General features: G+C 38.8%; 1 protein-coding gene across 1 annotated transcript in view; it reads right to left on the bottom strand.

The window, feature by feature from the left end:
- Window positions 1-26,704, bottom strand: part of ITGA8 (integrin subunit alpha 8) — a 171,386-nt gene that overhangs the window by 45,001 nt on the left and 99,681 nt on the right. The window contains exons 16-23 of the mRNA XM_045787904.2: window positions 21,795-21,850; window positions 21,236-21,390; window positions 19,805-19,942; window positions 19,248-19,315; window positions 17,492-17,639; window positions 12,462-12,554; window positions 8,054-8,133; window positions 2,715-2,795 (exon numbers count right to left, since the gene is read on the bottom strand). Of these exons, the coding sequence (XP_045643860.1) occupies window positions 2,715-2,795; window positions 8,054-8,133; window positions 12,462-12,554; window positions 17,492-17,639; window positions 19,248-19,315; window positions 19,805-19,942; window positions 21,236-21,390; window positions 21,795-21,850 (819 nt within the window). The remainder of the gene's footprint in view (window positions 1-2,714; window positions 2,796-8,053; window positions 8,134-12,461; window positions 12,555-17,491; window positions 17,640-19,247; window positions 19,316-19,804; window positions 19,943-21,235; window positions 21,391-21,794; window positions 21,851-26,704) is intronic.

Here is a 26,704-nt window from a genome sequence, read left to right as displayed (position 1 = left end):
TGGCTAAAAACAAACAAAAACAAACCTCAAGCCCATGCCTACAAGCACGCAGCATAACTGAACTCACACTCTGCTCGTGGAAATGAGAAATGGAAATGGTACAGCCAATTTGAAACACGGTTTGGCGATGTCTTATAAAGTCAAACGTAACCTTGCCATACAACTCAACTCCATTTATGAAAACAAATATCCCAACAAAGACCTGTGTGTGAATGCCGATAACAGGCTTATTACTAAGAGCCCCAAACTGGAAAAAACCCAAGGGTTCATCAACCTGTGAATGGATAAACGATTTGTGGGACTTCGGAACAGTGGAATACTCAGCAATAAAAAGAAACAGACCACTGATACATGTAAGAACATGGGTGTTTTTTCAAATGCATTATGCTAAGTGAAAGAAGCCAGACTCAAAAGGCTACATTCGGTATGCGCGTATTTATATGATTTTTCTGGGAATATAGTGACAGAAGATAGATCAAGGTTGACAGAGCCTGGGGGTGGGGGCTGGGTTAACTACAAAGGTGCATGAGAAGCTATGTGGGGTGACAGAACTGTTTTACATTGAACATCCCTGTGGTGTCCAAATGCTTCAAACTGAACATCTAAAAGAAAGGGTTTTACTTTATATAATTTATACTTCAATAAACCTGACTTAAAACACACACACACGCAAACACACACACACCAAACCCCACAGACTATGAAAAGGTACTTGCAACATGTGTAGCTGGTAAAGGATTAGCGTCTCAACTCCAGAATAGGAAAGAGTTCCTTCCTATGAATTAATATGAAAAAATTAAGTCTCTTCGTAGAAATATGTCCTAAAAAATAAGCAGAAATTACCCAGTTTGGGAAGAATGGAGACAACAAACACATGAGAAAGCTACTCAGTGTCGATTAGGAATCAGGGAATGGCAAATTGAACCTTCAGTTAGATAGTATTTCTCATCCATCAGATTGGGTCAAAATGAAAAACATGACCATTTTGTGAATTAGTTAATAATGTGTAACAGTGAAAACTTTCCTCCATGTCTTGTGGAACAATAGGAAGGTATAATTATTTTGAAAAATAGTTTGGTACTATTTAATGAAGTTAAAAAGTGTATGCTGTCTGATCCTGAACTTCTGCACCTAAGCACATACCCTTCTGACATTCTTCCACAGGTGTACCGAAGGTATGTACAAGGAAGTTTGTAAAAAAGGAAAAAGAAAACCCCCAAATGTTCATCAGGAGTAGAAGGGGTAAGTAAGTATGGTGTAACTTTACAATATTAAACTCTCCTGCAATTAAAATGAATGAACTATAGGCACATGCCGTAAAGTGGATGAATGTCAAAAACATTCATTTGAACGAAAAAAATCACAGAAGCATAAACAAAACAAGATTTTGTGTGAATAAGATTCAAAGAATTCTCTCATAGGCTACATAGCACCATCACTTATAAAGACGCACCTGGAGACAGGCTGCCTGACTTGCATTCTAGCTCCCACTTCCAGCTATGTAGCCTTCAGCCCCTTGTGTCAAAATTTCCTCACCTGTGCAGCTAGGATACTGGGATATATTAAGATGTGCTAATGGACTGGGGTAGCACATGTAAGGATCAATATGTGCTAGGTATTATTACTCTTCTCTAATCCACTAGGTGGAGCCTCACTGGTCCAGGAGAGCTGGCAGGGCTCCTCCCATGGGGAGCAGAAGGGGGCAGCAGTGACAGAATGCATGGAGACCATGGCTCTGACTGCCATCATGGAGGAGTGGGAACCACTCAGGACTATGGAAAAGGAAAGGGAACTGGGACTGCTGGAGCCCAATGACAATTCAACCCAGAATACCAGTTGACATTTTTTAGTCAAGTCCTTGATTGTCCTGAAGAAATAAGAATTACAATAAAATCAGTGGAGTCCACACTTGCGTAAGATGACTACATACAGTACATTTCTAATTCCTTTTTTCCCCCAGTCATGGATTTCCCAAGATGGTAGTTATTCTAAGCCTTTTTCTTGACTGTCCTCCTGTCTCTCAACTGATTGCGTTCTGGTACCTTCTTCAAAGAATAGGACAGAAGGAAAAAGACAGGGGCGCCTGGGTGGCACAGTGGTTAAGCGCCTGCCTTCGGCTCAGGGGGTGATCCCGGCGTTATGGGATCGAGCCCCACATCAGGCTCTTCAGCTATGAGCCTGCTTCTTCCTCTCCCGCTCCCCCTGCTTGTGTTCCCTCTCTCGCTGGCTGTCTCTATCTCTGTCGAATAAATAAATAAAATCTTAAAAAAAAAAAAGGAAAAAGACATAAAATGTAAATCCCATCGACCCTCACATCTAGGAGTTAGCCATTTGTTCAACTCAAGATGAGGTATGATGAGACTGAATTGTCATTATGCCGAAATAGTTACTGGAGAAGTGAGACTTTCACGCAATCACAGGTTTGTTGATTTTTATCTAACTTCTTATCACTTGTTCTTATAGTCTGATTCCTGAACTGTTAGTTTGAGGAATAAAGTGATCTCTTGTTTTGATATCCTTAGAGTTAATTACCATATAGGGTTTACTCTAGTTTTCAACGGAAGTCTAACGATGGGTAGAAAAGAATGAAAATTTATAACCAAAGCGATTTGTGATTGCTAATGCATTAAGAAAATTCCATATAGTTTTTATTAGTGTTTTTTCATAAAAGCTATCATTACAATATAATTACTACAATGTCTTTTATTACTCACCCTCTTATTTCTACTTGAGCTACAGCAGTGATGTTGATTTGCAGGCTCACAAAATTGCTGTCTGGGTTGTCCTTGTTGGAACTAAAACACAGTGACAATATGATTTAGATATATTTTTTCAGACATGTTACAATATACGATCATAAAAACCATTCTGCTGCTTGTATGGTGACTAACATAATAAAAAAAGATGAAAAACATTCTGTAGATCAAAAGGACAACAAACATTACTAATACAATCATTCAGAAAACAATGGCGTATCCATTCTACAAAATCATAACCATTTGAAAATGGAAATACTAAGCTTCTCTATGAGTAAAAGTACGTAATAACTTTCCATGAAGAGACATCTTATCTGAAAACACAACAGACATCTAGAAAAGCTAACACTTTTTTGTTTCAACGGCTAAACCAAGAAGGCAAGTGAGCTGAGTTCATTTTCCAGCTTCTACCTTGGACACATTGCTTAACTTCTCTGTGCAATAATGTTCATTGCCCAGTAGATGGGAAAGGAAGGTGCAGTCAACTCCTGATTCTCCATGCTAATAAAGAAGAGAACTAGCATGAATAATCCAAGAGCAGCACAGAATGGAAAAAGTGTTTGCGTTTGGCTCTGGAATGCATCATACCATACATTGTTTTGGCAGCAAATATATCTTCCTTACGACTTAGTTCTGAAGTAATATTAAAATAAGTGTACATTCACTGCATGCTAACTGGCTGACTAGGATGGGAGGTGGGAGTGGAATTAGAAGCATAGCCAATGGCGGGAAGAAGCAAGACGCCAGGAATTTGGGCAGCTCATGCCAAGGCAATTAGGAAATGACATAGGTGTTGTCAAGTGCATCAAGAATCTCAAGATAGAAGGTGTGTGTTTAATAATGTTTCTTTGAACAGTGGCAAAATTATTTTTAAGTCTGCTGGTTTTTTTCTCTCAAGCAAATATAATTACATATGAAACTTAATTTTTTAAAAAAGACTTATTTATTTTAGAGAGAGAGTTAAAGAAAGAGAGAATGGGGGGATTGAGGAACAGAGGGAGAGGGAGAAACTCAAGCAGATTCCATGCTGAGCACAGAGCCCGAGGCAGGGCTCAATCTCATGACCCTGAGGTCACGACCTGAGCTGAAACCAAGAGTCCGACACTTAACTGACTGTGCCACCCAGGTGTGCCTACATATGAAATTTAATTTTTAAAAAATGCATGTTAAGCAGCCAGCCCTGTCAGGAAAATGAAACGTGGTCTCACAAGAGGCTGGAACAACTGAACTTTGAACGCAGAGGCCATTTGCCTTTATAAACCCTATTGCACGTTCCCTAGAGTCACCCTCATATCCCAAAGATTATGCAGCTTTCAGCAAACAGATGTGGCCACACCACCACGGACAGGTCATGCTTATATCCAGTTCTCATTAAGAAGAGAAAGACTCCTCTTTCCATCATCGACTTTTCACTAAGATTCAGTGGATAAGCTTTCACACTGCAGTCGTGGTAATGGGGTGTGTTCGGACTAGCTTTTGAAGCTTTCCAAATGTGGGGGCTGGAGAGGAGATGATAAGAGTTGGCTTTCAAAGGAGGAGGAGACAGAATCGTTCCCACAATGCTTTTGAAAAGTCTTGTCTGATTGTATATACTGATAAGGCCACTTAAACTGCATCACACATAAAAGATATAAACAGGCCAATGTCAGGCTCATTTCCTGTCATGGGGCATCACGGCTAACCTTGTGGTGAGCCTAGGGGGACTTGTTCACCAAAGTTTGAACCCCAGTTTCCAGGCCACTTAATCATTATCACATCTGGGGAAAGTCAGTCAACTAAAGAGGTGTTTTGTTTTTTTTTTAATTACTGAATTACTAACCAGCAAGAAATCATTAAGTAATTCTATTTATCGCATTTGTAGTTCCAAATGCACGACGGCAAACTCTTTAGTTTAGAAATTTAAGTCTCATTGTTCCACACATTACCCAGAATTTGTTCAGTTTTCTAGTTCTCACTGCTTTGCTGCGGTGGATATAAAAATTACGAAAAAAAGTTTCATTTAAGCTGTCCCATAATGTCATTGCATTTTGTTTCCACGTGGTTGAAGTGACACAACCGTCTTTACTCATAACATCCGGAAAATGTAAATAGATGTCAGGCGCTGAAATCGTCTTCAGACAGAAGTCTCATCTGAAGCTGACAGAGGCTCTTTTCAATGTAATAAGAGCAATGGCGGATGTGGAGACCAGATCTAGTTGGCTAATCAAAATCGTCCTGCATCCCACAGCCTTGTCGTGACACTTGGTGCTGCAATCAACCAGTGGTATCAACAACATCTCCTGGTAAGAAAGTCACCGGGCTTTGATATACAACTTAGATGCTTCCTTGACCTCCTTCCTGGAAGGAAACCTCCCTTGCTAACACCACTGCTCCGTTCAAACAAGCAATCCATCACCGCTCTGGACACTGAGCTATTTATACTGTTGGTGCTAGTTCTACACAGGAATGATGGATTTCCTCTCCACGACTACACCCTATGTCATGCACCCAGGATAAACATGTTTTTTACTTATCGTTCTTATGCTGTTTTCTTTTTCCTTACTGTTTCCTATTCTCTGTTTTCTAACATTCCCTCTGTGCTTTTTGTGGTCTTTGGAACATCAGCAAATACAATACGATATTCATTTCACTACTGCTGAGGAAGCAATGTCAGTGACACCACGAAGACCTATTTGTGTGTGGGAATTGTGATCTGAGACCCGCTGTGCTCAGGGAGGAGAATGTTTACATGTCACACGGAGCCACGGCATGAGGAGACCGTTTAATGCAAACATTTGGTAACATGAACTATTTTAAGTTTATTAATATATAAAGCCCTGTTTCTCTTTTGGGTTCTGTTTGTGGAAAAGGGCATTAAATGTGGGTAACAGTGGTCAGTGTGGTCAAACCTTAAGAATTTAGACCTTAGAGCATTTGGTTTAATTTATTTTTGGTTTTAACACATTTAAATTGAATACAAACCATCCATTAAATACTCATTTATGTCTTTGCAGTCTGCCAGCAAAGCATGTAGATAAATGCTCACCTCAGTGTTAAGTATTCTCAAATATTTTTATCTCTGAAATGTCTGTTTTGGGAATTTGATGCTTTATGTATGTCCCTGTGGCCTCTCTGGTTCTTCATTTACGCATTTTTTTCCCCAGGATAATTTTAAGTCATGAGTTTCTATAGCATGTAGGGATGGAATATAATCATGGTCCAATATTTTAGAGGAAGGGGGATGTTAAAATGTGACCATTTCTATTTTCCATTAAGTTTAGCACTTCATTGCTGAATTCACTATTTGAATGATGATCTCCAGGATGCGATTTTGGGAAGGCATTTAGAACATCATTTGATGTCCTTGGCTTCTTGAGTGAATTACTAGTGGCATTCATTCTATTACCTGTAACTGTAATCAAAAGTAAGGAGGATGTGTCAAGGAATTTTCTTTGCATTTTTGTTCCAGATTTCCTTTCTAAATAAAGGCTTTATATTTCATGAGAGATATGTCTTCATGCCATTGCAGGATCAATGTCACAGACAATGATGGTGAGAAAAAGAAACTTCGGGTTACTGTCTGGAGTGATGGTGGTCCTCACTGCGGAATGCCTTTACTTTCTTTCTTTTTTTCTGAAAACTTACAAATACTTCCCAAATGAAAATATTTAGGACTACCCGAAACTTTTGGAAAATATACATTTTATATCAACAAAGAAGTGGTTTCATAAGCTTTTGGTAAAATGCTATTACAGAAATTCTGTCTGCATCTCATCACTAATATGGGTAAAAGTTTTAAAAATCTCTAGCAGAAAATATTGTTACATTTTTTAAAAGACCTAATTAAGGTCAGAAAAAACCTAAGGTAAGTTAGAATACCTTCCTTCTTCGAAATCTATCATGAAATTTAGGGGATGTGGTTTGTGATTTTTGTGGTTGTAGATTTTTTAAATTTTTTAAAAAAATTCATTAATTTTAGAGAGAGAGAGCATGGGTGCAAGGGGCAGAGGGAGAGGGAGAGAGAATCCCAAGCAGACTCCATGCTGAATGTGGAGCCCATTGTGGGGCTTGATCTCAGGACCCTGAGATCATGACCTGAGCCAAAACCAAGAGTCAGTTGCTTAACCAAATACACCACCCAGGTTGTAGATTTAAAGAATCTGCTATATTCTTATAGAGTTTATATGCTTTTAAAAAACTCTAAAGCTTTAATTAAAGTAGCTATTAAAAAGTAAACCATTACACAAAATCAATACTCTCCAATCACTGCTTACAGGACAGAAGGTAAGATTGAGCCACCCTGTACACTACTATTTGAGAACCAAATTATAAAGACTGACTTCAGAGTTGTGTTATAGGTAGAATAAGGGTTCACCATGCTGAGCATATGCTGTTTATATCAATGTTCAAACACTTAGAATTGCAGACCACAAAAGAAATATACACATTTCACAAGGTGTCTTACTATACACATTTACATTTATCTAATTGCATTATTTCCTGAACAGGACTTTGATATATTACATTCCATTCAATCTCCTTTTCTTTTAATTTTGGCCTGGAGTTATTAAATTGATCCCATTACTGGCTAATGGGTTGAAGTCCACAGTTGGGCTTTCATGCACACTGCTCCCTACAAGGCTTCCCACTCATTAAATATTATTTTCAGTCATGAAAGAGCAAACAGAATAGACAGTGAAAAGATACACTTGAATATCTGGAAAAGGTCAGTCTTAGGAAAAAAGAGCAGCTACTTACTTGCTTTGGCTTGTAGTTACCAGAGAAGGCCCTGAAGGGAGGCTCTGGATGAATACATGATCACACCTGCTTCCTGCCCTGGAGCTCACAGTGAAACTATCTGAGACTTATTAACTCTTGAAGAGTTCGATTTCAAGATTGCAAATGTATAATCTGTGCTTTTTTGCAAAAATTTTATCCTCAGGAATTAGCTGACTGCCGCTGAGAGCATTGTGGGTATGTAGTAGGGGTGTTGGTGAGGGTGGGAGAAGGGAAGTGAATCAGAATGAGGAAAAATGGAGGTAAATGGGGGTGGGAGGGTACCCAGGACAAAATTTGATTAAAATAACTTGGCCTATAGATGGATCTCTTTTCTAAAAAATAAAAATTAAAAAAAATGAATGAATAAATAAATTACGAAACTGAAACAACAGAAACAAAGGAAATGCTCTGTGAATGTCTGGGTTTTAATTTCAGGAGAACTTCTAAGGTTAAGGAGGTTGAAGAGTGGCCGTTCATTTCAATATGGATCTCTGTAATATTGAATGCTGACCATAATTTTAAGCACTTAAAGATCTAACCTTCTGATTTGGAGATCGAAGTTAATGCTCATGTTTGTTTTCTCAAGACGTGGAACTGCAAATCGGAGGCCCAGAGAATACTAGAAGAAAAAAATACAAGTCACTAAGTTTATGACAGGGAGGGACTTTCTACACAGCGTAAAAATCTTTTTTAAGTCATCCTTGCAAATCCCCACCCTAGATTGCTGTCCTTTTCTCTGCTTCCACCCTGGGTTGCTGAGAGGAAGTCACGTAACTAAGACCGCAGGAATTCAAGATCCTATACATCATGGTTCCTTCCCTTCATTTAGCCCCGTATGGACTCTTTCTTCTCTGGCCACCTTGCTATATGCTAAATTAAAAGCAAACTAAATATACAAGAGATGAGTGATTTGGAAAACGGTCATGCTTGTGTTTGATGCACCTTTAGGTAGTCATTGAAATTATGGCTGTAAAGCCTATGCAAATATGTGGGAAATGCTTCTAATGTAATAATGATCCATGAAGAAACAGGTTACATAGTTGTATGTACAACGTGTTTCTCCTTTTGTTTTAAAAGTTTATCGATGGAACAATTACTGTAGAGGAGTGAGGGTGTATGGTAAGAAAATATACCAGAATAACATGCTACGGTTATGTTAAGATGATACGTGAAGGGATTGTTTTCTCCACCTTTCTTTATTTTCCAAAGTTTTGAACCTGCTCTAATATTTTTTTTTAATTTGAGACAGATTTTTAAAACTTTGGGAAAAATAAATCCAATGATAACATAAATAAAGAAGTGAAAATAAGAGCTGAGTAATTCTATGACTTACTCTCCCACGCACTGTGCTAAGCCTTACGTGCCTTGTCTCACATAATCATGATAACCACCCCACAGGTAGGTACTGTGATTACTGACATTTTACAATCGAGCGGTAATCTGGGGATTAGGGAGATCAAGGGCCTTCGTCCAGGTGCTTAGCAAATGAATTGTAGCGTTGGAAATTCCTGCAAACCAACTCTAGGACCTGTACTCTTGGCCACTATGCTATGAGAATCAAATCAGTGATTAAAAACTCGTGTTAATATGAACCAGTAATAATATGAACTAATAATAAATCTTTATTTTTTTCATAAATCATCATCATTATCTCACTAACCCTTACTGACTGTGCTATAAGCCAGGTACTGACCTAGTGGCTTTATATACATCATATAATCGCACTGTTCCAAATATTCCTAAACATGGGGATTCTCCCATTTCAATGTGACCTCGTCCAAGGTATCACAATTGACAAATGGCAAAGCTGGAATTTAAACCCAGGTGTGGTCTCATTACTAAACCTATGCATCCTTATGTCACAGCCACGATGAATTCCTTTATAATAACAAATGTGCGATTTTCAGTCAGACCTCTGGGACGTTGCACATAAACTTCTCTCTTCTTTGGAAACTACTTAAAACTTTTCCTGCTTTTTCTATGTGAAGAGGTTCTACTTGTGCTCCAAAGTTCAGGACAATAGATCCTCCTGCAACATACTGTCTGATCCCACAGGCCAGGTAAGGCAGAAATTTTCTGTTTATTCCCTATCTCCTTCTTTGCTACTCTCCTATCACTCAACCTCTGATATTGCTAATGTCGAGTTTCTTACTGAATGGGGATTATATATTTTCATCTTGATATTGTGAGACTCTGGCTTAGTATCAGGCATATAGAAGGGGTACAATAAAAATGGCTGAAAGAATGATGTGAAAGAGTTTGCTATTGTTTGCATGGTTCCAGTGATGGGGATCTTACTGTATTGTGATGAAGCCTGGCTAATGTTGGTATTCATCATAGAGCAATTCAGCCTGGGACAAAGATACAACAACAATGTGACAATTTCATATTGGTCAGAGGCCCATGTGTTTTCAACTAGAACCAAACACCAGATCTCTGGGCATTGATTCTAAAGAACCTTTGTGGAATGACTACTTTTTTGTTTTCCTGATTGAGAGATTTTTCAAGTTTTTATGAATCCTACTGGCACATATTTTATATTACTATAGATATTATATGAAAATGACATTACTACTTACAAATCAGAAGTGATACTTCTGAATATTACCTTGAATGTTTTGTTAAATTAAAATAAAAAGTAACTTGAAAACTTTTTTTTTTAAATATTGGGACCGAAATAAATGGTCCTGGTGATTTATGATGCTTTTTAATATTTAGGACTGCTTTTACATTTGGAATTTTACTACAACCAATGGAGACTTTTTTTTTAAAGTACAAAATGAAGATGTAAATAAGTCAAAATGTTTTATAACAAAACAGAATGCAATAAAATTTGATGTATTTAAGGGCATTAAAGGGTGAGATAAGAAAGCTATTAGGTTTCTTCCACTATAGACCTCACAGATAAATGAATACAAACAATTTACTTCCTTGACTTCCAAAAATTATTTGCTGGTAAAATGGATTGACATCCTGTCACATAAACACATTTGTGGTTAAGACCACACTGCCATTTTTACCCTCCACTTGGATTGTCACCAGTGGTCAATTTTTGTTCCAGGATTATTCTTAGTTATTAATGATCTTAGATGATCTCTGGTTTAGACTTAACACTTTTAATACTGAAAAAGGAATGAATGCCTGGTCACCTCTAGATGCAAACACTGAAGCTACCATGTCAATTTCTTCCTCTTTGGCCTTGGGTAGATCTCTTCTTGACACCAAACTAGGAAGTTTTTTCTTGAAAACTAACAAAAGGACTTATTAGTTTCCAGATAAAAGAATTCTAATGAAAAATGTTCTAACTTCTCAGCTCAGAAATCCTGTTCTATCTTTCACGGCTTCATTTAAAAATCTCATCTCATCTGTTATTCATTAGTTTTTATCCAAGTACTTTTCCCAATTTTGCAGACGGGATAGAATATGGACTTTGTGTTAAGTCCTGGTTTAAATCTTGGTTTTGTCATTCATTACCTGTGTGACTTTGGGAAATTTATTTGACATTTCTCAGTTTCTTCATCTATAACATAGGAGAAATACTCAACTCATGGGATTGTTGCTTTTGAAAATTTTATGAGGTCACATAAAAGAAAAAGCACCCAGTGATGGGTTTGTAACACAGAGGGCAATTTCAGTACATGTTAGCTAATAAAAATCTGTTATAAAATTTATCTTCCATTTAAATATTTACTTTTTTGACCCAACAAGTGAGTTTACTGGACTATAGCTTGGCACACTTTATAAATACCTGGGATCAATGGAATAGAGTTCATTAGGGTGTAGAAAAGCAAAAATATTATTCTAGCACCTAAAGAATAAATTGGGAATAAGTATTCCTTGGTAGTTTCGAATGCTCAAATAAATGTGACAGATCATGGACTAAAAGGTTTATTTACTGCAGGACTTCTCAGTACCTTTAAAATGCAGAAGTGCACCTGAATGCCCCAGAGGAGGATATGATACTCAGCAGCAGTGACCACAGAACTCCCCTTTAAAGCCTGATCTCAAGGGATCAGTACTCTTTGGAATATACTTTGGGAAGCTATTCTAATACAAACCTATGCAATTATAAATTTTTGTCAATTTTTTTTTCAAATAGGCCATTTTATTGATAATCATAAATATTTAATTTAAAACAGGAATACTATGTTTAGTTTATGCAGCATTTAATTATGCAGTATTTGCAGATTTCAGAATTTTTTTCTGATTCACGACTTCATAATAAGTATTTCCACAGAGATATTTATTACAAGAAGTTACTATGTGTACTTAAATGGCTGTTGAATAAAATAAGCTTATTGTCTACAAGTAATCCTGAATGAAAAGTTCCTAAATCTGGAAACAACGAAAAAGAAGAAGAAAAACATGTCCGTATTCTTTCAAAAGCACATTACAGATCGTTATTAACTCTTTTGTTTTTCTTGCTACAATTTTCTGTATTATTCTTCAATTATGAAGCATGGAAAATATAGACCTAGTAAAGCTAACTCAAAAGATGGGTTATGGTAACATTTTAATATAAAAATACTGTGGATGATAGTCATATGGGAGGTATGTCAAAAATAAAAGCTTAATCATCTTTGCTAAATTTTTTAACTATGTTATTTCTTAAGTCATTTACTGAATACAAAGAAAAAAATTGCAGTGACATTCAAAGAAAAAATTTCCCAAGAAAAAATCTGTGGCAAAAACATCTTCATAAAGCATCTAAAAGACATGTCAAAGTAAAGTCAAAAGACAAAGCATATAAAAGTATTCATCTTTTTGTGTTTTTAACCTCAGATTCCCACTCTGTATAGGATAGAACGCTCAATCCACCGCCCTGGTAATTTCCTGCCTAATTTGTTTTAGTTGCCAGGTGCTAACCTGCTGAGTGCTAATTGGGGAGCGTTGTACTAGCTCTGTTTAAAATTCAATTAGAACTTAAGGCTTCTGGTTTTCTCTTACATTTGTTCCAGCCACCATAGGGTTCCCAAGGTCACACACCACCATCCTGGTTATATTTTCCATCTTGTACTCACAGCTCAGTGGTCGCAGCCCCTGCAATGGGAAAGAACACCAGCGTGGAGCTCAGGGGGCAAATAAGTTACATCCTGTCCCAAAGGCAATGCGGTGGGCCTCGGGAAGCTTCTCTTGATTTCAAACACCTGTGCGGGCTGTGCCCAAGAATTCATGTGTGACCATTAACTCAGAAGAGAAACTTGAGAGAGGGGAAAAAAAAAATCAAAGTTTAATTATAGGAAGAAATTGGATTGGTAAACATACCTAGTGTGTTTCCCTGAGGAGGAGAATGCTTACTACATAAAATAATGAACATTTTAGAAATTATTTTCACGATTGCTAATGTTAAATTCAGACCATGAAGATCACAGATGAGTAAACATCATTGCACAAATTTACTCTTGAAAACAATGAAATGACAGGTATTAGTAGAGGCTATCATGTGACTCAAGGAGCATTTGCAAGAGATTTGCTCTGAACACAAATTCCTACACACCATGGTCCCAGTTCGAGATTACACAATCAATCTTAGTTCCATCCTCTAAATACTGAATATGGGAATAGAATACTTTTATGTCTACGCAGTGCTTCCTGTCTCCCTTCTTTACCTTATATCCTATTCTCAGTAGAAAGTATAAAAACTCAAGTTTGAAGAGGCATTATTTCCCTCTAATTTACTAAGAGCCACTAATATATGACCTGTCACCCTTATTCCCACAGATGAGCTTGCAATATGAAGACTTTCACAAAGGAGCAAACTTTTGCTCCAGAACTTCTGCCCCAGGAGAGGTCCAAGGAAGAGGGTTCTGAATATGAGGACCATTGGTCCATCTGTCAGCTCTACTGAAATTTCATCTAAGGAAGTAATGTGACTTTTCATGTAGAAGTTTCAGAAACCAGCCTCCATTTCATTCTTCCCACTTAATTCAGAAAAACCAAGATCCAACACCAAAACAAAGAAGCGCTAAACAAACACATCCAGGTAAAGAATTTTGTAAGTAAATCATATTATTTGAGAACATTAACTTCAGGCGAGCAGGGGATTTTGTATCTGTTCTATTCCCAGTGCCAGAAGAGTATTGGGCGCAAAGTAGTATAAGGGAGATACAGAGCAGAAGTAGCTCACATTACTTCCTAAGAGGAGTCTGAAATGAGATAGACAGAAACCCAAGTAACTATAAAATCCTCCTTCCTGTAATCAACCAGGGAGGCACGCCCACTGAAAAGTCTGTTTAGACTCTGAAGAAAGAGGTGAATGACTGATATCTGGAGGCAATTTAATACACGCTCTCTCCAAGTAACCTGAACGACATCCTAAGAAGCTAAGAAACATAGTTTCAAAAAGCTGGTAACATTCTCTCCTCTGAAAGGTAGAATTAGCATGTATTTAAATTCTTAAGGCTCTATAACTAACCCTAATCATACAGAGAACTTTTGTGTTTGAATTATTCAGTCCTGAAAACAGAAAATAAGGAACCCAGCAAAAGCTTTTAAAAATGTCCACAAGTCCTTTGAATATAATTCAAGGACTTAGTTTCTGTAGTAAATATTTTATCTTATCTAAAGGTTAAAAGTTACATGTACATTTTTTCCAGCTTTCTAGAAATAGCTCTTTTTACATCAACCAAAGATCTTTTCTTACCGCAGACCCTCCCACCCTTTTTCTTTTTTTAACCTTTATTTCCTTTCCCCGAGTGAAACAATGATTGTTTTTCTAGATATTTCTAGATTATTTTCCTTAGCTGTTCCAGGGACACTCCTGCTGTAATCCATTTATAGCTCTTAAGATATTATTCATTCACTACAAATATTTACTGTGTACCTACTGTTTACCAGGCATCGATAAAAAAGACCCCTTGTCTTCACTGTATTTCCAGTCATCCTAACCATTGTAATAAGTAATCACAAGCAATTGTAACAAGCAATGGAAACATAATCAGGGCAGTTTGAGTTTTACCATGGGAGAGAGTCATAGTGATAGGGGAGGTTATGCATCTAGATTTGAGGACCAGAGAAGTTTCCCCTGGAAGAAGTGATATCCAAGCTGCTGGGGGCGAGGGGGGGGGCAGTGCAGATCAGTGGTTCAGAGCTGGGGATCAAACCTAACAGAGGAGTTGTGAGTCTCGGTTCTGCTACATAAAAGCTGTGTAACTTTGGGCATGTTACTGAATTTCTCCTTATCTATAAAGTGGGGGATACGGATAGACTTGCTGTTTCTCTATAAGGCTGTGATGAGGGTTAAGCAAATTAAATCCATATAAGATCTCAGAGCAGTGCCCAGCCCATCTCAATTGCTCAATAAATGTTTGCAGCCTCAATCATGACCAAGCTGAAGCCTGAAGAATAAACAGAAAGAAGTAAGCTGGATAAGGGGGAGGAGGGAGTGGAATTGGTGCGTCAGAGAGAAGGAAGTGCAGCCACAATCTCTGTGGCAAGAGAGCACATGGGTATTATAGAAACTGGAAACAAAGTCAGTCCTGCTGGAATTTAGGGTGTGGGGTAAAGGAAAGAATCAAAGCCCCATGATGAGGCTAAAGGGGTGAACAGAGGTGATAGAATTAAGGGCCTCGTTAGTTATTGAAGGGATTTGGATTTTATCCTTAAAGCGATGGGGACCTAGTGAGGCTTTTCAGCAAGAAGCGGTGGGATCAGATTTACATGGTAGGGAGAGGACTACCCCTGTGGGGAGCGGAGCGGAGGCAAGCTGGTAGGGAGATGAGTTAGAAGACTGTTGTCATCTCAGCAAAAGCTCATGCCAGTCCAGATGAAGGCAGTGACAGTGGCAGTTAGGTGGAGAGAAGAGATGAACTGGAGAGACTGGGGCTGAGTGGGCTGTAGAAACGCGGTGGCTACTGGTGCCAATCTGAGACAGGAAATGGAAGCGGGGGAGAAGTGTGAGTGTGGGGAGAGGACAAGCCTAGTTCTGGACATGCTGAATGTGAGGTGGGTGTGAGGCAGAGGAATGCAGTATGGGAGGTCCCCCAAACAGCCAAATTCATGGAAAGCAGAATGGTGCTTATCAGGGGCTGGGGGAAGAGGGACTTCGTGGTGGGTGAGTACAGGGTCTCCATCTGGGAAGATGAAAACGTTCTGTACCGAGTATTGCTCAAGAATGAAGATGTACTTAACGCCACTGAACTGCACCTTTAAAAAGTGGCCAAAATGGTAAATTTTATATTATACATATTTTACAACAATAATAATATCAATAATAGTCACAATATAAAGCACATAGGCCCTTATTCCTAGAAGAATTTAGAAAAAGTCACCAAAAGGAAAGTATGAAGTCTGGCTCAGTGAAGGTTTCCAGAGAAAGAGATGGTCAGCATCCACATTTTCGAAAAGATGGATGTTTTCAACAAAAGAATAACAAAACTTACAATCAGATAATCCTAATATGTTTCCCCCTGGAGGAAAATGTCTAAAAAAAACTTGAACTGAGTTTAAATAAAAAGGTACACAAACCTCAAACTGCCTAAAAACAAAGAATAAATTAGAACGTGGCTTAGTCATGTGAAATTCAAAGACTGAGCTAAATCTCTGCCCAAGGGAAACTGATGGAAGAAAAATAGTTAAGGGCTTCTTTGAGATTATGGATAATGTCTGTTGCAATGTTTACAGCCAAAGATAGAAGCGATAAACGTTCTCCTGTATTTTCCACACAACAAACTGAACCATAAACTGGATGTTTTGCTAAAAAAACCTTTTGGAAGAGATGCTTTGTTTAACGAAGTCAGGGGTGGAGGGACATGAAGCAATCAAATGAAAACAGAAGTGGAGCCCTGGAATATTTTAAAAAATAACATACTTGAACTTTTGTGTTTGTTTCTATAGTATTTGCATGTGAGTGTGTACAGGTGATATTTTTCTACAAATTTCTGCAACAGAAACTCGTCATGATTTTATGACTGCCAAAGATACACGATTATTACTCACCTGGATTTATATTTTTTACTAAGATAATTTAACCAAAATATAAACCACAAGACTAGACGTATGAGTAGAGAATTTTGCATTCCTTACATCTTTAAATGCCTATAAAGTATCAACATCACAACAATTTGCTAACATCTCCTGAGAGGAATTATTCTTCATTGACGTAGTCATTAGAATGCTCAAACTCTTCAGAGTCTGTGATATTTGGAAACCAGCAAACAGTTAACAAATCATAATTAAATGAGCAAACCCATCAGCAATTCCTGAAGGAGCTCCAAAGAGTGTTAGGCTGGGTCTCTACCCTTGATTGTACATTTCCGTACATTTCTGAAGACGAGGGACTCTCTCCATTATCCTGCAATGTATTTATAATGGCTTTTTAGACCAAGTGGTTAAAAACGCAGCAGAACCTGCAGATGCCCCAAGTGGGAAGATTTGTGGTCTGATAAGGAAAGATTATAAAAAACATTGTTGTCAATTTAATAAATGGTGGCATTGCCTGACCGACAAATGACGAAGACCTGGCTTTTCTTGGTCCCGGTCCCAAAAAGGTGGGCCACGAAGGAAGAAAAATGAACGTGTTTCCTTTCCAGTGCCTGTCTAGGCTGTTATCAGTGCTCAGCTGGGACTGGTCGGACCTTCCTCCGTAAGCAATAATGAAAACCAGACCTCCCGGGACCTGCTTGAAACGTAAAGGAACTAAAAACAAAGGCCTGAAAACGGCCAGCGAGGGTGGGAGTCAGCAGGGGAATCATGCTGACAGATGCCGTTAGCAAGCTTCTCCTTTCAGCCAGTTGTATTCTCCTCCTTGCTTCAGCTCTCCATCTTTGGCCAATTTATCTCTGCACTATGGCCAAGAAAGATATGAATACTTGCATAAGACCACCCCTCTTCTTGGCTCATTGCTATTATGACGACCAAAAAGTAAGGTGCCTTTTTGTCCCCCTTTATTTGGGAAGAAAGTCTCAGCTAAGGTGGCTCTACTTAACATCGATTTGACTTCAAATGTATAACCAGCTCTTTTCCTACTTCAAATTTACCTTGTTGCTGCGTTCAATCCCAACATAATCTGCCTCTTCCGGTATCATCACAAAGAGTTCAGCTTCGTACGCACCTTCTCCTTCATTTCTTGCATTGATTATGAGCGTAAGATGATTTTCATCTCCTATGATGACCTGATTCTTATCTCTAAAATGCAGTTTAAAAAGGAATATTAGGTACCATACTTCTCTGTATTCACAGATACTGTATTTAAGGACTTGGAAGAAAAGAAGGAAGATGTGGGAATAGAAGACTTGGACAAGAAGATGGTTCATCATGAAAGGGTGGTGAGAAGAACTGAGAAAACACATCTGTAGGGGCAGGGCAGGAAAACATCCTGGTAATGGTTAACAATGAGTTCTCAAAAAAAAAGGGGGGGGGGAGTACCAGTTTGTAGCTGATTTCAATTTTTGAAATTTTCATTTGCTGATTCCAGCGGTGTAAATCCTCCCATTGTGGTCAGTTTCAGGCTACTGACCTACTTCATCTGCCAGCAAAAATCCAGGAAATCGGACAGTTGGCTCAGAAGCCAGAATGAGGCGGCTCTGGCGCATCGCTGAACACGCCCAACAGGAAGGAGATGAGCAGTGGGAGAAAAGGGAGACACGGTTTAGAAACAAAGAAGGGGGGGTGGTGCGAATGCCAAGTGAACCGTAAGAGGCAGATAAAATAAGATCTCAAATAGCTGATTGAGGATTTTGAGGAAATTTAATTCTCTCCAAACCTCAAACTGAACCAACATTTGGAAATGTCCACCACCTTTGACCCTTAATCAAAGCTATTGCTTTGGATACTGGCTAAATTGTGGAGTTTGGAAAAAGTCCCCCGAAAGGTTGCCAAGCGGATTCCAAACGCTGGCAGCGGGATGGGCCTCGGGGGTGTGTGTGTGTTGGGGGTTGAGGAGCATCATTCTGCTTTTCCTGACAGAAGATGTTTTATCTTGGGCTCATTTCTTTCCATAACAAAATGTAGTACAGTTACCAGTGCTGGACTGGTGACTCTCCATTACAGGCAACTGGGAAGCCCTTTGATTCTTTCCTTTTTTTTTTTTTTTAAGGTTTTTTTAATTTATTCAGAGAGAGAGAGAGAGAGAGAGAGAGCGAGCACGAGCAGGGAGGAGGGGCAGAGGGAAAGGGAGAAGCAGAGTCCCCGCTGAGCAGAGTGCCCGATGGGTCTCCATCCCAGGACCCCAGGATCGTGACCTGAGCTGAAGGCAGATGCTTAACCCACTGAGCCACTCAGGTGCCCTGAAGCACTTTGATTCTTAAGTTGATTTTGGAACACCTTCTGCTTTACTCCACAGAGTGCCAATAATTTTTTTTTCAGAAAATTAAAAAAATCAATTTCATTTTGAGAATTGTAAGGATGCTTTTGAGTCATGAGTTGCTGCAAAAGCTGGTTTGGGTAAGGTGTAGAGAGAACCAGCCTGAGTCTCCTGCTCCCAGGACTGAGGCAAGTCCACACAACCTGAATCACCCCCCGCCCCCCGGCCGAGAGATTCAGTTTGAACAAGCACTTTCCCCCCCATTTTTGCTAAAAGATGGCAAAATATTAGGGTGTGTCACTTGATACCAGTGACAAAGAACTGACCCAAAACACAGGCTAACCCAAAGTGTAGCCAGGCTCGAGAATTTCGTGCAGGGTTTTTTTTTTTTTTTGGTAGTAGTTGGAAGTGTATACCTTCTCCTGAGCAGCTTTAAATAAACACCTGTATTCCATTAGATAAAGCGTACACATTTATTTACTTAAACTTACGGTCTAGCTGACAGCTTCAAGTCAGGAATGCACACGTTGTCTTCACCACAATCCACCAGGATGTGAGCCTGTGTTGTGCAAATAGGCATCAGGAATAATCTGGGAAAACCTGAATTGCATTGTTTTTCTTGAAAAGTATGAAGAATTCCACAAATTAAACCAAAGCCCTCATTTCACTCTGCATGATTCTGCCCCGCTAGACACCCTGGGCGAGGCAGTGATCTCCCGATACAGCCTCATTGACATAATAGCCCAATTCCCATTCATTCTGCAACGTCCCTAAAGAAGGCCTCCCTGGCAGTGTTTTGAGGGTCACAGGCTGTATTGTTTCCCTTACAGCCAAAGTTTGAGCAAATTAAATCTTGGTTGCACAAGGGGAAGGGCTTCTGAAAACACGGTGATGCAGTGTTTCAGGCAACACGTCAGGGAAATCTCCCCAATGGGATGAGTTCGTGCGCAGGAATGCGAACAAAAGAGGCTGGGTTTGGTCTTAGGTCACAGGAGCGAGGCCCAGGGCCTGACCGAGAACCAACCACCCCAGACTGTCAGGGACCTACCTGCTCGGTCACAGTGTTTTCCCGGTAGTAATTCAATATTGGTTTCACTTCCAGGCCTTCTTTAAAGGTGGATTCATCCAAACTGTAATTCAAACTAATGTTGATTGGAGATAATTTATCTCGGAATTCAGTTTCATCCTAGGGAAAATAATCACACACTCAAGGCAGGCTCCGGGAAATAGCTACAAGATGTTAGTCTGTGAAAGGCAGGCGACGTTTGACTTTGGCCAGTGAAAGTGAATGATCAATGCTGCTGATCACGGCAGCCCGCTTAGGTTCATGTGGGATATAGTAGGCAGCTTAATTAATGCATGTTCAGGGATGAAATTGTTTAGACCTATATGCTTCGGGAGGCAATCTTCAGGTTCCCACACAGATGGGTCAAATTGCAAAGGGCAAAAAAAATACTTATATATGTAATAAATGCCATGGAGAGTTTCATGAATTGGGATTTTTGCTTTCATGAGGTTGGCAGCATTTATGAGTCCTTTTGGTCTCAGGGGGAGAAAACATCTTGATTCTCCTCCTCTCTTGTCATCTCTTTAAGCTCACATGAATTTCAGAGCACCTTCAGTGCCCTTGAAGTTCCCTCAGAAAAGGAAATAGAACCCCTTCAGAGTGGAGGGGTAGCACGTGCAAAGGCCCTGAGCACACAGGAATGCCTCAGACCACACAGAGGAAATGCCACCTTCAGATGTGTGTCAGTCACGGTCATAATGAGACTCAAGGGTCATGCATCCAGCTTTTCATTCTAGAGCATTCTAGAGCGTGTTTGTGAACTTTGCCCTCACTGGGTTCTCTCACCCCCTCACTAAGTCCCGTTAAGGAAGGAGACAAAATGAGAGAGAGAGAGTGATAAACCCCACAACTGCTAAGAAGCTGGAATAATAGTGTTATAAATATTTTGGCTCTTCATATTTGGCTTGGAGTTATTGTAAATATACATAAATTATATTTATTTATATTTTTATATATAAATTATATATATTTATATCTATATTATACATATATAAATTACTTTCAATAAAAGCGTTGATTTGCCTAAACGTTTTCCCGAGTTGGCTTTGAAATGCACATTGATAACATCTGGCCAAACATACTCATGTAGGAGAAAAATTCAAATAAATTGCGTTTAACGTTTATGGGTTTTTTGGGAGGGAGGCGGTGAGAAATGAAAACCACCTGAGTTAGTGCTAGTATCAGGGTAGTGTGCAAAGCAGAAAGAAGCCCCGGGAAGGAACAGCCACACACCATCAGGTCAGCTGCCTCGGAGCTCGAGAACGGAGCCAGGGGCCTTATAATAAAGTTTGCTCCTATAAAAGGAAAATAGATGTGAATCTCTGTGGACAAGTATGATGATTCAATAGAGAAAAACGGTTGGAATTTGACTCTGAATGTTAGAGGCCAGAAAGGTGATTCTGGAACACTTACTCGAAGGTAAACCACAAAATCCTGGCATTGGAGGGATTTCTGCCGCTTTACGGGGAGGGGGAAGATGCGATGTGACTGATGGTTGTCAAGGAAGAGCGTGCGTTTAATGGCTCCTTTTTGTTTCAGGGAGTCTAAGTGCAGCTCGGCAGTCAGGCCTAGGGACAGAAATAGAGCAAATAGAATCAGGAAAGGAAAAGTATTCAGTGAATGCAGTGCTTGAATGAATTTCTATTTCAACTTGCTTACTCAGAAAACATTGTTCTCATAGTTGGATCAAAAACAATACACAAGCTGGAAAAAAAAAGTTTTAGAAAATACTCTCCAAGCTGAGAACCTTGTTTTGTAATGGTTTTACACCGTCATGATTATATTTGTTTTTACAGATAACATTAACGCCAATCATTCAAGTAAGAGTTACGTAGAAATTTCCATATATACAATAGAAATCTTAATATTAAAAAAGGGCTCTTTCAAAGTTTTCTATGGTCTGTGCCAAGAAATGCTTATTGGTAACTTTTCTTGCTATGGTACGGGAGTGTAAAAATGAAAACATGCTCACCTATTGTGTTGGAAATGCTCTGGCCTGTCACAGACGCACATACTCTTAAAGAGAAGCTATGGAAAGCAATAGTCAATAATGTATTGGTTAGTGAAGTTTTGAATCTGAAGTAGAAATCTTTATCTCACCCAAGACAAAACGAATACCTCATTTTTACTCTGTATTTCTCATTATACACACACACAACTAACTACAGATACGTATATTTGTAAAGTCTATCCATCTATCTATCTCACCACTTGACCACAACACTAATACAATTAAGACGGGTAACATGAATATGTCGGAAGATATTTAAAGTAATACTTTAAAGGTAACTGATTTAATCAATGGATTAAGTAATCAATTACTTGCTGATTTTATTCCATAAATACATATGAACCCTGTGTGAGGGAGGGAAGAATTAGGCAGTGCAGGAGGGGAACAGCCAGCGGTAGAACTTGGAGATGAGCAAGAACGTGACTCCATTCGAGGAACAGGCAGAAATTGAGTCTGGTTGGAGCAGGGCGGGGAAGCTCAGGAAGCGAGGCTGGTTGGGTCGATCTTCAGGGAACAGGGCTTTGAAATTCATGTTAAAGAGTTTGGACTTCATCCTAAGAGGCACGGAGCAGCATGGGATGACGAACCCCTATCCCCACTTGGTTTAGGAGGAGGAGGGAACCCGGTGGTAGGTTGCTGGGTGTGGGTACAATTTGGGGGGAGAGAGAAAGAACAGGAGGAGCTGAGCGTGGCTGTCTCAAGCTAGGTGGGCACCATGATGTGGCATGTAGACACAATAAAAAAAGGGCAGACGTGCACAAGAGACACTTGATAGTTTTGCCTGGAACATGACCTAAACTCAATCCAGAGAGATGTCCGCCACGGCTCGTAGGATGACCTGCCCTGGGACCTGTTCTGTGGCCAAAAAGGGAAATGAGAAATGACCAGTCGTCTCTGCCTGGCTTTGCAGCATGTGCTCACGTCCCTCCTGAAAAAAGCCCTAGCAAGCCAGCATTCGAGAGGGGGCTTTTCCACATTTCCAAGAAAGTACAAATAGGAGAACATACTTAAATATGATTTCAAGACAGTCTTAATGATTTTACTAATAAAATACTATAGTAGGATTTGAGTATTTCGACAGCATCCCAAAGCTGTAAATAATCCCTAATCATACTTTAATTATGTGTCAGCTTCCTGCGTGGAATATAATGAAAATGTGTCACATCTGGGACTCATCTATCTGCCGTGACCTCAGTCAATGTCTCCCTTCAGGGTAAATAATTTGCCACATGCCATTAAGCCAATAGTTTCCTGAGATGTCTCTGCTCTTCCAAGTGCTTGTACTACTTCCCCCGAGAAATCACAAATTCCAGCCCACTTCTACTTCAATTAGAATTATTTAAGAAAGATGGAATAGTTAACTCTATCTTTACATTCTGCAACATGTCTGGCTTTCAAAGTCGACATTTTTTCTGTGTCCCACTTTTTTTTTTTGGAGGTACCTGGTTATGTGTCAAAGTCAGAGACAAAGTTCATTCACTTTTACAAGAGAAATTCCTATTTGTAATGAAATTATCAGCCTACGTAAATTAAAATAATTTTATATACAGCCTCTTGTTGAACATGAACAATTCAAAAGCAATAAAGTTTTTGGAAAAGAAATAAATGACAGCTCTGGAGGTAAACCTTATTTTTCTTTGCAAGAAAGTGTTTGTTTGATGGACAAATGATGTCAGTGGCTGATTTATGAATTATATCAATTACGCATCAATGTAGTTCTGTATTTCTTTCTTAGTTCTCCCTGTTTACCCCCTTATCAGTAACTGGATGACTGTGACTTTTTTCATACAAGTTTAAAACACCTGCTACAACGTACTGAATTATTGATAACAACACCACCTCAGCCTACACCTGCCAGTTTATAGATGTCTTTCACAGAAAAGTGTTGCCAAGTCAAAACGTTCCAAGCACCTTGTTCTGATCTAAAAGGAAAACCTTGAAATTTTATAGTGCTGAACCAAAATATTCATTTTTTTAAAGAAAATGTTTATTATTGGGGTGCCTGGCTGGCACAGTCTCTAGACCACATGACTCTTGATCTCAGGGTCCTGAGTTCAAGCCCCACATTGGGTGGGGAGCCTACTTAAAAAAAAAAAGACAGTCCTATCAGATATTGAAAAATGTTATCAAGTTATGATAAATAAAACATTATTGAGAAACTTTTTATTATGAAATATAGTTGATATGTAATGTTATATTTGTTTCAGGCAAATAACACAATGATTCAACAGCTCAGTGCTCACCATGGTAAGTGTAGCTACCATCTATTACCATACAAAGTTCAAACAAAATTACTGACTCTATTCCCTATGCTGTCCTTTTCATCGCTGTGACTTAATTTGTTACTGGAAGTCTGTACCTCTTAATCCCTTTCATGTATTTTGCCTATCTCTCTTAGCCTCTGCTCTCTGCCAAGCACCTGTTCGTTCTCTGTGTGAGTCTGTTTTTGTTTGTTTGTTTATTCATTTGTTTTGTTTTTTAGATTCCACATATAAGTGAAATCATGATAGTTGTTTTCTCTGTCCGACTTATAATATCTTAGCATAATATCCTCTAGGTCCATCCATGTTGTTGCAAATGGCAAAATCTCATTCTTTTTTATGGTTGAGTACTCTTCCACTGTAAATATATTTACCACATCTTCCTTATCCATTCGTTTCTCGATGGACACTTGGGCTGCTTCCATATCTTGGCTACTATAAATAATGCTGCAATAAACATAGGGGTGAATATATCTTTTTGAATTAGTGTTTTTGTTGAAATATTCATTCTGAATTTAGCAAAACATATATTGTACATTCACTATGTGTTTTATATACCAGAGAATTAGGTCCACTCACAAGACTATGTCTAAATATAAAGTACACTTGAGTTGTCAGGAAAGCTGTGACCTATAATTAATTAGAGTTAAAATTGCAAACTTGAATTTATGATCACATTCAATATGATACATTAGTCTGAATAGGTCTGATTGGAACAAAACATTAAATCACCGTAGAACCCTCATCACATAAATTCTAAAGGAAATTCTGTCTATAGTGCTTCTAATACATCAGAAGTTAGAACAATCATGACAAATCCTCCTAAAGCAGCCCTGACTCAATGCACCGTTAGAATAATGATACTGTGATTTAACGGTGTGCATAGCCATGCATGATGGAGAAAGAATGAGGTGGATATGAAACAGGATTTAAAAGTACAAAGAAATTCATTTTTTTTTAATTTTATTGATTTGCTTTAAGTAATCTCTACACCAAATGTGGGGCTCGAACTCACGACCCCAAGATCAAGAGTTGCATACTTCTGTGACTGAGCCAGCCAGACACCCCTCATTTTTCAGTCTAAGCACTTTGATTTGATTTCAGTGACAGCAACTATTTTGCATAAAGTTAGGCATATTGGAAAAGGTTTTCTTACATTTGGAAAGTGGATAGTGATGGTCTTTCACATTTGTCAAATGAAATAGTTTACTAAATACTTTTTATTTTTTTTAATTGATTAATAACAATATTAGTATTTATTGTGGAGGTTTTATTATTTTTTCTAATTTGGAAATGCCAGTAGCAGATACTTTATAAGACTACACAGCTGTCTGAAAGACACATCCCAGGTAGCCTTCTCTTAAATGGTTTTCAAGTATAGAATACAAGGTTATATCATATACAGACAAAAACTCTAGGAAAACAAATCGACAAATATCTGTCAATCATTTTGGAAATATTGACCTAAATTCCTAAAATAAGTTTAAAAAGTATCAGAGAAACACATTCTAGACTAAAACAGCTGTTAACTTTCATCTTCAAGTACCCTGAGCCACCATTAATTCCAAATTTTTGCATGTGAAAATGAAATGTTTTTCAAAGAATGCATGTGATAGAATGAAATAAATACATAAAGACATATTTATTCATTTGCCCACACAACAAATTCCATCTTACCTTAATAATATGATTTAATGCAATAAGGAAAACAGCCCATGAAAAGAAACATTTTCTTATAACGAAGTAATATTCTTTCCATAAAACCAAACAGACCTCATATCTATTAAAAATACTTAAAATTTCATTTAAAAAACCCCTAAGAATCCTTAGAAAAAATGACCTAGTTTAAAATAGCACTTTATGTCAGAGCATGCCACACCCAGATACTTGAAAGCATCCAGCGTAGGGTCCATTCAGTTGTGCATGTGGGACCACCAGGCTCTTTGGGGAAATACTGAAGTCTTAGCACTCTTGCCCAAGGAGCTCCCACAGTTCATTTCCGTTAATCACACCAGGGTAAGGACAGACGCTGGCTCTTTCACATATTTTCTCAGCTCAGGTTTTCATTATAATACTTTATGGTTTTAAACCATTTAAAAATGTGCTTAGGGCATTTCCCAGCTACTTTCAAAAACTGGTAAAGGAGAGGGCACACCTCCCGGAATTGGGGAGTGCCCAAAGGACGTTTTTTGAAAGACTTCTTCAAGGTTTTCCTCACACCCCCACCCCCAGCCCTGACCTCCACCCACAAAGGCTTTGACACCGGTATGAACTCTTGTCAAAAGGCCATCAACAACACGCTGAGATTGGGTGGAAATAAGTTCTCTGGGTTAAGACTGGTTTGTTTTGCATTCTGACAGTCTCAGGAACTGAACATACTGTCTGAGTTAGACCACACCTTCTGGAAAATGAGGGCAAATCTCAAACACTCCAAGTATTTGTTGATTTTTCAGAGGATATACCCCGTTGGCATCACCCAATAGGACAGACTTCTGACCTTTGAGGACCCACATATTGAGAAACAAAGCGCCATATTCTCAAGCTCTGTTACAACCGAATTCCATTTGTAGTTCTTTCAGATGACCAGAAGATTGAGAAGGAACACTTTCA

Source organism: Ursus americanus, chromosome 31 (genome assembly GCF_024610735.1).
Source record: "Ursus americanus isolate L20-20 chromosome 31, mUrsAme1.1.p, whole genome shotgun sequence".
Classification (NCBI taxonomy): Eukaryota; Metazoa; Chordata; class Mammalia; order Carnivora; family Ursidae; genus Ursus; species Ursus americanus.
This window is presented reverse-complemented; position numbering and strand designations above follow the sequence as displayed.